Below are 12,503 nucleotides of genomic sequence, written 5' to 3'. Positions count from 1 at the left end.
CATTTGCTATTTTTTACTTCCTTTGAGCCTGTGATGATTATAAAACTAATGCAGCTTCCAGTTTTAAATGCATTACTGAATAAGGGAGTCTGAACCATTGTTCCCAAGTTCTTTTTTACTCTTCCACAAAATACTTGGTTCACCGCCCTAAGGACTATGGAGGAACTTGATAACTTGCTGTCTAAACAAGAATTTCTTTTGTTGAATATTCTTGTTCAGTGTTGGACTATTCATCGTTGAATGAATTAAATCCTGTGTGTGCTAAGTTTCCGTGAAACCTTGCTACCCAGTAGTAGCAATCCAAGTGGGATTTTATAGTGCCTTTGAACAAAGGTTGGCACTCTACTATTGACAGGACTGTATCTGTTTAAAATATCGCTCAGGCAAAAGCAGCATCCTTACTGTATTTTTTATAGGTGATGTTTGGTTAGATTTCCAGCAGTGCTAACCAGAACAAGCACCATTTTTTATGAAGCGCTACACAGCTTCATAAACAATTACAAGTTTGTACATATGAAGGTCGCATGATGATGATGAGCTCTCAAGTCTTAACAAAACTTTTCTTCTTTTTTAGACAATGTCTTCTGCAATTGTTCAGATTTATGCAGCAGATCGCAATGCTATGTGGTCGAAGAAGTGCTGCGGCGTAGCTTGCCTTGTAAAAGACAATCCACAAAGGTCTTATTTTATCAGAATATATGATATTAAGGTGAGATTCTCCTCCTTTTGCCTAAAATATGCTTGTGTTTGTCTTAATTTGCCTCTAAAATATGCTTGTGTTTGTCTTAATTTGTCAAAATGTGTTGAATAGCATGCCTCTGGTTTATGTATTAACGAATTGTTAAACTGTAGAAACAGAAAGGAATGTGTGATATGTTTCAGCTCTGTGGCGCATGTTGATCACACTTAAAAAGTAGGAACACATGGGTCTAAAGAAATAAATGTACTTGGGAGGAGAACCATGTGGAAAGCCAGAGCTTTGCTTCCTGATCTTGCTGCAGAAGTTCTCGTAGCTCAGTTAGCAAGCTGTTGAGCTGTAGCCTGACAGTTTGGCAACAAGAACTGCTGAATAAAAGGTCAATCTGAAAATTAATATTTTAATGTATAGAACAACTTAAGCATATATCTAAATCCACGATATATAAATGATGGCAAAGTGCAGGTAGCCAAGAAGCAATGCAACTTGATGGCTTTGTCCTCAGCATAGTGTTGGCTCTTTGCTTTTCAAGAAGATGGCATGGAGTCCTCTCCTAAGAATAGTCAACTGAGAGGAAGCAGGAAGTTTGCCAGCATGCAGAAGTCATATAAGTATGTGTCTGCAGTCACTTTTCTCAGTGTCTTTTTTCCCCCTTCCATTTTTCTTTAGGATGGAAAACAGTTGTGGGAACAAGAATTGTATAATAATTTTGTATATAATAGTCCTAGACCATATTTTCATACCTTTGCTGGAGACGTAAGTATTTTGCTGTATTTTGCATAGTTATCTCTATAACAACATTAAAAGGAATAAAATAGTCCTGTCAGTTTGTGCTGCCAGGTATATTTACACCTGCACAGTCTCTCTTTTATTCTCTAAATCAAGTAATATAAAGAACTGTGCAGCTTTCCTGATAATTTGTATTAAGAAGTTAATGTCAAAAGAATTCATTATTTTTTACAGATTTGTTTTCCTTCATCTTATAACCATATGAGTAAAATTCAGGGGAACAGATAGGCACACCTTATACATATTGAAGTCAGTAGCAGTTGTCAGCGACAAACTGAAATCCCCTTGGTACATCTAGTGTTTATTATTATTTATTACATTTGTTAGTTGCTCAGTACCTAATTTATCAAAGCAATCTAAGATTTAAAAGGGACTAATTTAAGATTGCAAAAAACCTGCATGTCTTAATATAGTTTCTTAGAAAAGTTAATTTCATAAGAAAATATTTGTTTTTCAGGCATGTCAGGTGGGTCTTAATTTTGCTAATGAAGAAGAAGCTAAAAAATTCCAGAAGACAGTGACGGACTTAATTGGACGACGGCAACGAAAATCTGGTAGAGACATAGTTTTTCAACACACTTTTGCTTTGTATAGAACTTAGAAGAAAACATTCTTAAGGCAGAAACTGACCTCCTTAGTGTCTAGCTTCTCTGGATTCAAGAAATAGGTTAGAGATAGAAGGGGGGCCACACACACATAGTCGTTACCAATAAATGTGTACAAACTGGACCTTTGTACAGTCTACACCTAATGCTAGCAGGACTTCATAAAATAGAATTTGGGACCCTGTGGTTGTTGGTTTCCAGCTACCATGAGTCCCACCCAACGTAGTCAGTGGTCAGAGTTGTAGACCATTAACTGGAGGATCACAGGTTCCTGTTACACAATAAGATTCAGCAGTGCCTAGTCTTTTACAATACAGCAGTGCTTCTCAAATTTGGTTCCCTAGCTGTTGTTGCACTTCAACTCCCATCATCCTTGGCCGCTGGTCCTGTTAGCTAGGAATGATGGGAATTGTTGGCCATCAACAGCTGGGGACCCAGATTTGAGAAACAGTACTGAAATCCCCAATACTATTTCTTCTTCTGATAGTGAACTTGAGTGGTGAGTACCAATGGAAATGGAGCCAAAATGGAGCAACTGAGAAAATAAGAGGGGGAGTATCACCATAGTTGGGGGAATCCCAAGGATCTAAGGGAGAGGAAAACTTGGGGGAAACACCTTAAAGAAACACAACTAAAAACAACAACCCAATGAGCAGCACACACACTCAGCAGCTGCACAGTGTTAAGTGTTAGTTATAAAAGAAAACAGGGGTTGAGAGGGAATGTCAAATGACCAGGTCATAAAATCCTGAACCGCAGAAGCATTCCTATTAAAGGTGAGAACACACCGCAGCACTTCATTGTAAGTCCCAGCGGTATTGTTAATTCAATGAAGTGCTTATTGCTGTCGGCTGAATAAAACAGTATCTCAGTGACATTTTGCACATTATATATTTAGAAATACAGGCAACCTTCCCACAGTGTATCCAGTGGGGAGATAGGCAGTGTCGCAGATATGGTTCGCAGCGATTTTTGTGATGTTGGCAGGTGGTTAAAATTGCCACTCAGCAACTGGAATCCCTGCTGGCTCCCTGAGCTTCCAGTTTACATGTAATTTTTATCTGTGTTATAGTCAAGATATTGCTGGAGCTTGCGATTACCTGAATTTATCCAGTTCATAATATTGGGCTGCATTATTAAGTGCCATTTCCCACCAAAGTCCCCAAGTTTTGCTCTCTGGCTTAGAATGTAAAGCAGGGTTCTGCAAATGCATGGAGAGTGCTCAGCAGACCAGGTAGCCAAAGCAAACTGCTATGGTGCATGTGTAGACTCTTTCCATGTTAATCTTTTCCTGCTTAAACTTGGTTCATAGAATAAGAAAAATATATATAACCAGGCCATTTAACTTAGCGGCCTTTTGTTTGGTGAATACTGATGCAGGGAGCTCTTCACTTCTGATTCTGTGTCTCGGATATATGACTCAAATGTTTCTTTTAAAATCAGTGCATTGGTTTATAATCAGATTTTGTGTGTCTGGAGTTAGACTTCCCTTTGATTTCAGGGCTTCCTCCCGCTGGTCAGAAATGGTTTCTCTGTTAAGCCACCAGATGGAGTCCTAAGACTATCCTATACCACTGGATGTAATTTTTGTTCTATAATAAATTGAGCGACAGTTTCACAAGGCAGACAAGAATGTATCATTTTATTTTCAGTGGAATGTACAGTGCAGCTGGTTCTTTAACCCTGAAAGTTTGTTGACATGCAGACATTCTGGGAGCCTTGCTTGGAGTTAAATCCGAGAAATAGGACACTGCTTCCTATGTCTTTTCCAAGCTGCTGTATTGCACTACGGCTTACGTCTCATAGAAAGCAGATAAGGAGGTAATGCCTGCATCTGGGCTGTAACTACTTCAGATTGCAGGTGGGGACTGCCATGTTGGATGCATATCTGTGCAAAAAACCCTCCAGACTCCCTAATGGTTCTAGAACGTGGGTAGGCAAACTAATGCCCGGGGACCGGATCCGGCCCAATCACCTTCTAAATCCGGCCTGTGGACGGTCCGGGAATCAGCATGTTTTTACATGAGTAGAATGTGTCCTTTTATTTAAAATACATCTCTGGGTTATTTGTGGGGCATAGGAATTCATTCATTCATTTTTTTCAAAATATAGTCCGGCCCCCCACAAGGTCTGAGGGACAGTGGACCGGCCCCCTGCTGCAAAGGTTTGCTGCCCCCTGTCTAGACAAACCTTCTAAATATGCTGGGGGTTTTTAAATAAAAAAGTGCCAGAAGGTTTTTTTGTGTGGAAAGAGTATTCCATCATGTGAGGTGGTTATAGCCCAGAAATAGCCTCATAGCCTGTTTTTCAGTAACTAGGTCCAAAAATAGCTCCTCCTTCTCTGCTTGCTTACTTCCCTCTATGATGGGAACGTATAGGACCTCTATGCAACTTTTCACTTTAATTGGGCCCAGTAGATTTTTGAGCGAAAGGGTTCTGAAACAAGAATAAAACAGAAATTGGCATAGCTATTTCTCCCCTTTCACGTTGCTGTTGTGCTTGGGGGATTTAAGCTTTTGTACAGAGTTCTAAATAGCACAAACCTTTTACCTCCAGAATACCTTATTAAATGTAAACAAGGAAGGACAGCCTTTCATCTGTCTTAATTAAGTACTGTACCCCAGCTTTAAGCATGAAAACTATTGAGGCAGCAAGAAATAAAAACAAGACAATAACAATGTGAATAAATTCATCAACTTTAAAAGCACACACAAACAGATTTACAATTTGGGTTTGTAGAATTGGTTGGAAATAACTGAACAAGGGACATAAATGTTTCAAGAAGTATAAAACAATGTTAGCATATCATCTTCTGAAAGTGAGGGATTCGAACTTAAGGCAGGAGGGCATAGTTGCCAAACTGAAATGAAAACCAAACGGTTGTGAGCCATGACTTCTAGTTTGATACACGACTGATGCTTCTCTTTTCTATAGTTAAAAATTTGTGGAAGGATTGCTGTGCTTGCAGTGCTCAATTTAAACAAGTTTGTTTTTTTTTAAACAAAACCTCTTAAAATTTAGTTTATTCAAATTAGGTTTTCAACTTTAATGCCTTTTACGTTTTTAAAAATGCACATGCACTATATCCTGTGGAAGCTTATCATACCATTTTTGTTAGAGGAAAACAGATTGTGGTGGGTTGTATTCAGCAATTTTCAGCTATTCCACCCCTCAAAAAAGTAATCTGCTCTGGAAGATCCTCCCACCCTCTGGATCTAATGTTGGGGGGGGGGGGGGCAGAAATCACTGATCTCCATATTTCAGTTATGGAGGTATTTTTAACAGCTGAAAATCATTATTGGCTACCAGTTACTACTTGTACATATTTGCTACACATTCAATATATGCATTTCTGTACTGTAATAATACCATTCTTAAATTTAAATGCAACAACACATGCATTACTATGTTAGTATCACTGCTTTTGGGTCAGCTTGCTTTTTTCAGAATCTCAGCTTGGGTTTTTTTAATGCATCAATTGTATTTTAAAACACTTTTCGATTAATCACAGACCCTCACAGATTTTACTCTTGCCTCCTTTAACACAGAGATGTGTAAGCTTTAGTAGGTCTAAAAATGCTGAGATGTTAAGTTAGATGATTAGGTAATTGTAGGTATAATTTTCAGGTCTAATTTTTTTGCCAGTGCCAGTTCAGTGACATTTTATATACTTGGTCATAATTATGTAAGATCAGGTTTTATTTTTGTCCACTTGAAATACTGAGAGAGCATATCTAAGATCATACAGGGTGGTATTGGAGGATAAGCAATCTGTCTTAGATCACTGAGATTTTGAAAAAAGATTGAAGACATGTCTATGAAATAGCACTTTTAATTGTGATTTAAATAGAGAACCCGGACTTTCTAAGCCTCTTTTCAAGCTGGAGCAATGGCAGCCCTGCTGAAAGAGTATTTGAAAGATTCAAGGTCATCCCCAGGCCATTTGAGGGAAATGTGAACCGTTTATTAAAATGAATGGAAGTTTAGTTAGCTTTTTTTCCTCCTGACAATAAACCTTCTAAAGTAGAGTTTGAAATAATAATAGGCAAACATTTCACGGATAACACGTCTCAGGAGGGTAAGAAAAATGTTCTAATATTCTATTTTGTGCACAAATAGTATAAAGTGTTGTTGTTTTTTCTTCCTTTTTAACAGAGAAAAGGAGAGATCTACCAAATGGTAAGTGGTTGGTTTGTTTGTTTTTGCTTGCAGTAACCATGAAATTGTTTGATTGTTTCAACGTGCGACTCCTAGCTTATCACTCATGAATGCAATTGCCTATCTGAACATCAGTGCATCTTTTAAAATTGTAAGTGGACAGTTAGGCTTTGATTAGCTGTGGGATTGCTTAGTGGTACTTTAAAATTGCAATGCAAACAGTACAGTAGGAGGCGAAAGCAGGAAGGCCTGAGAATAAAGACCACTGACAAATGTGGATGTTGCAGTGACAAACTCCTCTTCTTAGCAAATGCTGATTATGTGGGAATGACTTAGGAAGTCAGCTTTAAACCATTTGACATACTGACATTAGCTTTTCATCTGCAGAATTCACTCAGATGTTTTAGCTGCTAAGTCATGAGCCAGAATCATTTTAATTTTTGAGGGGGGATTAGAAATAGTGTTCTTCCTTTATTGGTACAAACCTCGACAGTTGTAGAATATTTGCACAAAGGTGCAATATATGATTCGTTTTAAAGTAGCTAAATACCACCCTATTGTTGAAAGGCTTGGTTAACATCGCAGAATAAAAATTGTAGGATTAAACAAATTGGCATTGCTGGTTATGTAAAATGCATTAGCCTGTAATTTCCTGGGATTTGTGTTTTTATTCATGTTGGTAATGGAAAAGTCTATTCAATGTTAAGGCAGTGAGCTGTAGATTTACTGACCTTCCATCATAATGGTTAGGATGAAAATGGGGATTTATCAGAATTAGTTTTAAAAAAGCTTGCCAGGAATCATGTGGCCCACTTTCATTTTAGCACATGAGCTGGAATCTGATTTAGTCTGCAGGAAGCTGCCCTCCAGCAGGCAGCAACTGAGGAGTATAAAGGATTTTCACAAAACATTGCAATGTTTTGTACCACGTTTTCGGAAAACGCTTCTGAGGATGTGAAAGATATCAACATTAGTGGATGCTTAAGACCACTATATTGTCAAGTTCTTCCAAATGACGAACTTTATAGGCCACTTTCATCTTCACTGATCGAGCTCTCGACAGCTGATGGGGAAGGTGCTTGTGTTATGATGGGGAAAATTTTGTTGGATATAAATATGGCAGTGTTAGAAGAAAATGGAAGTCCCTTAGAGTCATGTGTTCCTCGTGGACAACCCAAGCCTAATGAGAGTGGTAAGCATGCTTTTCATTGGCTGGTGGTATTTATTTCTGAGCAAACATGCTTTTGATGGCACTGCTAAAGGGGGGAAAAAACAGCATTAAAAATATATGTAAAAATATATAGTGGTTTTTATGCAACATGGAAAAAGATTATTTCTTCTACAAATCAAACTAGTAGGCATTATCCTCCATCTATAGCATTGAAAATATAGACCTCATAATGAATATGTTGTAACAGTGGTTTTTATTTTTATTTCTGTTTAATTTTACTTGTGGAAACCATCAATTTTTAGCTGTCTCGATACGATACCAAAAAATCAAAATCTAATCTAATTTGCAGATTATGGTAACCAAGAATAGCAAAATTATTAGACTCTTATTTTATTGTGACATTTCCAAGAATTAGTTTGATTATATTTATATTGATTATATTTGCTACTAGAAATAGGCAAACATCAGGTGTGCATGACAGGTACACATGGATTTACTACCAACATGTATTCTAGTAGCAGCTTTGCGGAATACAGTTAAGACAGCAGCTTGCTTCCTTAGCAACGCTCTAGAAAGGCATAACCCAATGCTCACCTCTATTACAGTTTCTTTAAAATATGTGGTCTCCTAAGACCTTCTGCTACACAGAGTTGCCTCACCATTGAAGATAACTTATGTACATTATTCAACTTGCACCATAAATTTTATAAAAATTTCTTGCACCTAAGCAATAATTATACTGATAGGCTCACATATGTAGAAGAGTAAGAAATATTGAGGAAGAAATTACTCAATTTCTCAAGAAATTATAAGAGTAAGAAATTCTAAGACATCTTGACAACATGTATCCACTTATTTCTGTTGTAAAATGGTATAGAAAGATTTGTCTTAATATTTTAGAGCTAGAGCTATCACTGTTAGAAATCTGTTAAACAACAGTTTTTGAAATGAGGTTGGGGGATGGGAATATTGGATTGAGATGGCAGGGGGAGTACTATTGGGTTAAAAAAAGAATCTAATGGGAAAATGTATTTACTTTTTCTATGCTTAAATGAGCCATTTTGAGATAATAATAATAATTCATGCTGATTGAAATCTTCTGGCCCTTTGTATTGTGTGGGGGGAAAACAAAGGTTTTCCTAGGTATCATTTTGCTTTTAAAACATTAATCTCTCCTTACTCTGTAATACTTGGAGTCCAGGAAACATAAGATGGCAGACCAAATTAATTTGAATCTATTTGCACCCCTACAGGTCCAAGTCTACCAATGGCAACTGTTGACATCAAAAATCCAGAAATCACCACTAACAGATTTTATGGCTCACAAGTCAACAACATTTCATATACCAAAGAGAAGAAAAAAGCAAAAGCAAAAAAGAAGAGGTTAACAAAGGCAGATATTGGAACTCCAAGCAACTTCCAGTAAGAGCGCCGTTTCTTTTTTATAACTTTCTACAGATAGGCACAAAAATTACTACATTTGGGAAGAAAATCAGTTTGTGAATAATACTAAATAGGTGCCCTTTAAAATATTTTCTCCATGGTGATTTGCCATTTTGGAAATGGCGGTATTAAGTTAAGGTAGTTTAAGATGGACCACCCGTGTGTGTGTGTGTGTGTGTGTGTGTGTGTGTGTGTGTGTTTAAAGGCCCAGGGTGCCTTACACAATAGAAGAACAATACAGTAAAACTCAGTATGAAAATCCTCCAAAAGCAGGATGATGAGATCCAGCAGAGCCAACAAAGCCATCAGTTAAAATTGGCAGCTGTGGCGTGCTGGAAAGTGTGAGTGAGCATGTCTTAGTCTGATACTGAAATGTCACCTGGCAAGCCTACCTAGGGAAGGAGAGCCATAGATCTCCCAAAGGGCAGGAGTACTCTTGAGGATGGCTTCTGAGTGTAACTGGGCACTCGTGGTAGAAGGTGTGGTCCTTGAGATACATGGTCCCTAACCATTTAGGGCACTCTGAATTGGTTCAAAAAATGAACCAACAGCCCAGTGTAGTTGCACAAACACCATGGTGTTCCCTCTAAGTAACCTAGCTATGTGTTCTGCTAACTAACGCATTTGTGAAAAGTATTGGCCTATGTGCAGGAATCTGATCTGGACATTTGGTTGTTTAAAGCATTTTTACCCTGATGAAAACAGTTCGCTGAGTGACTTCCAAAGAAGAATTGCAAGACAGTCCCTTCCCTCAGCCATACAGATAAAGACTTACAGGTTGGGAGAGAGAAGGAAAAAGACACACTCTGGCACTAGTTCTCAGTTGTGTATTTGGTTAGCTCCCAACAATCAAAACATCTTCTCTGAAGTGGATGTTGATTGACCTTACAGGGTGTGTCATCTACCTTCTCAAGCCTATCAAAAATCTGCCAATTTTTCATTGGTCCCTCTATGGTAAGGATTAGCAAACACAGATAATTGTTGCCATTGAGGGTAAGATCTAGGTGTTTTTTAGCACTGGAAAATTAGAGGCACCAGGGCTTTTTCTCAGATGGAACTTGTCAGAACTCAGTTCCGGCATCTCTCAGGTGGGTGCCATTGCCATTCTAAGAGAACAAGAGAGGCGTTCATAGTGAGTTTCAGCACCTCTTTTTCTAGAAAAATAACACCAAGAGTTATTTAGTGACTGCAATTGATAGGTACCAGATCGATTTGTATTTGTGTGTGTTGGTGTTTCAATGTTTCGATGTTGTATCTATGTATATATTGTAAATTGTATAATGTTTTCCCCCCGATGGTTAATATGACCGTGATGGTTGAAACAGCAATAAACAAACAAGCATCAGATCATGTTTCATTGTACATGGAGAACTTCAGGTGTCCCAATAAAATACATACAGGTTAGGTTAAAGACCTTAACCAATCATAATACTAATAACAGAAGCAACTTTCATTATGTATTCCATCATGTATGCATGGTATCTTAGCTTTTGTTGTTGCATGCAAGCAGACTTTTTATACCGAGTAATTAAGTTTCCACTGAGATCCTTTACTTAGATATCTCAGTGGGCAGACTTCCATGGCAGTCAGCTTTTCTGTCACTATTAAGCTTATCCTGCAGTTACACAGGGCTGCACTGGGCACGTTCTTGATTTTCATGAGATGACAGTGAAATCCTACTGCTGTCCCAAGTGTGCATCTAGAACGTACCTCAGTCCGTTTTCACCATGCAGGGCAGTCATGAAAAAATGCTGAATATTCCTTGACATACACTTTGGTGTAGAAGGTGAAGCACCTTTCCATGTAGAAAGTTTGACGCCCACTGTTATATTGCCACGGAAGGATGATGAGCATCCAGTGGCATCCATGATTTCTAACAGTGCTATACTATTGAATGATAAAGGTAAATGGTAAAGGACATGGGGGTGGCGCTGTGGTCTAAACCACTGAGCCTCTTGGGTTTGCCGATCAGAAGGTTGGTGGTTCGAATCCCTGCGACAGGGTGAGTTCCTGTTGCTCTGTCCCAACTCCTGCCAACCTAGCAGTTTAAAGCACACCAGTGCACGTAGATAAATAGGTACCACTGCGATTGGAAGGTAAATGGCATTTCTGTGCGCTCTGGTTTCCGTCACGGTGTTCCATTGCACCAGAAGCGGTTTATTCATTCTGGCCACATGACCCGGAAAGCTGTCTGTGGACAAACACCGGCTCCCTTGGCCTGCAAGCAACATGAGCACAGCAACCCCATAGTCGCCTTTGACTGGGCTTAACCGTCCAGGGGTCCTTTACCTTTTATCTTTTACTATTGAATATGAATATGAAATAACAGAGTAGTGAAACTTGTACCTGGCAAATGCAATTTAATGAAAACCCGGCTCCTTATTTAATAAAAGTTGTCTCCATTATTATCTTAACTACTGGAAATGAAAAATGGACTTAATCAGTATAGTATGGCCATTTTTTAGGCTTCAGGGACTCTGTTTTTGAAATGTGCTAAAACTCTCTTAATTGAGATTGATACTGTTTAAAATTAAAATGCTATCAGTAGATCTCTTGGCACCGGCTATTTCAGAGTATGTGTGGAATCTGTGGAATCATTTAGGCACAGAATGCTGTGTCTCATCCGAACCATTTTCCATTTGTATCAGTTGATCAATTATAATGCAATAGTTTATCACCGCGAAGCTTATATATTGAAATATGTAATACTCCTTATATATTCTAATTTTGCATTTCGTTTTTTCCCTCTAGGCACATTGGACATGTTGGCTGGGACCCGAACACAGGTTTTGATGTAAGCAAGAATGAGGGTGGTTAACTGTTCCAAAACTCCCAAGCGTTCTACAGTCATTCTATATTTATGTGAAACAAAAATTGAAAGGAGGGCAATTGTAATTCATACTTTTTTTTGTCATGAAGGTTTTTAAATTTGCCATGCAAGCCGATTTAACTAAGAATGCTTTGAGCTTCATGCCTGAAAACAGAAATCTTCCCAGAAACTATGCTATATCATTGCCACACAGCCCAAGGTTTTGTGTGGAGAAACTTTTCTAATAAAAGGATCTGTGTTTGCAGAAAAACACAAAAAAAGTAGCTTCTAACGGCTCTAATGTTTCCATTAGGTTAACAATTTGGATCCAGAGCTGAAAAACCTGTTTGACATGTGTGGAATTTCAGAGGCTCAGCTGAAAGACAAAGAAACATCCAAGGTTATATATGATTTTATTGAAAAAACAGGAGGTGTGGAAGCTGTTAAAAACGAGTTGCGTAGACAAGGTGAGTCCTCGTGCCATCCACTCATGCTTTGTAATGCCTACAAAAATGCAGGGTTTGAGCCAGACTTCACTGTAGTTCCAAGTTCTACCTTCTGCACTCTTCCTGAGGCCTGAGAGGATGGGCTGAGGAAAGGGGATCAAACTAAACTCTGTTTTCCCTGCTGCCCCAATTCGTGGGAGCATCCCGTGAGCAGAACTCGGGATACTCCTGCAGGTGGGACCACAGTATGAATCCAACCCATTACATCAAGCTGAGAAATGCTTCTCCAGATTTTTAAAATGGATTTCTATTTGCATGTTTTGTTAAACACACTTACCGTATTTTTTGCTCTATAAGACTCACTTTTTCCCTCCTAAAAAGTAAG

At 38.5% G+C, this 12,503-nt stretch overlaps 1 protein-coding gene and 1 long non-coding RNA gene across 3 annotated transcripts in view; one reads left to right on the top strand and one right to left on the bottom strand.

Moving 5' to 3' along the window:
- The window catches only part of LOC308486741, a 433,510-nt gene that overhangs the window by 191,699 nt on the left and 229,308 nt on the right, over positions 1-12,503 (bottom strand). The gene's annotated exons all lie outside the window — the stretch shown is intronic.
- WASL (WASP like actin nucleation promoting factor) overlaps positions 1-12,503 on the top strand; it is a 35,541-nt gene that overhangs the window by 13,783 nt on the left and 9,255 nt on the right. For both annotated transcript variants that reach the window (XM_081023715.1, XM_081023716.1), the window contains exons 2-8: positions 575-709; positions 1,367-1,453; positions 1,944-2,040; positions 6,247-6,270; positions 8,674-8,842; positions 11,615-11,657; positions 11,986-12,139. In XM_081023715.1, coding sequence (XP_080879841.1) covers positions 575-709; positions 1,367-1,453; positions 1,944-2,040; positions 6,247-6,270; positions 8,674-8,842; positions 11,615-11,657; positions 11,986-12,139 — 709 coding nt within the window. The remainder of the gene's footprint in view (positions 1-574; positions 710-1,366; positions 1,454-1,943; positions 2,041-6,246; positions 6,271-8,673; positions 8,843-11,614; positions 11,658-11,985; positions 12,140-12,503) is intronic.

This window comes from Podarcis pityusensis (genome assembly GCF_964106645.2).
Source record: "Podarcis pityusensis genome assembly, chromosome: 10".
Classification (NCBI taxonomy): domain Eukaryota; kingdom Metazoa; phylum Chordata; class Lepidosauria; order Squamata; family Lacertidae; genus Podarcis; species Podarcis pityusensis.
Note: the sequence above shows the minus strand (reverse complement) of the source record. Positions and strands in the feature narration are given on the sequence as shown.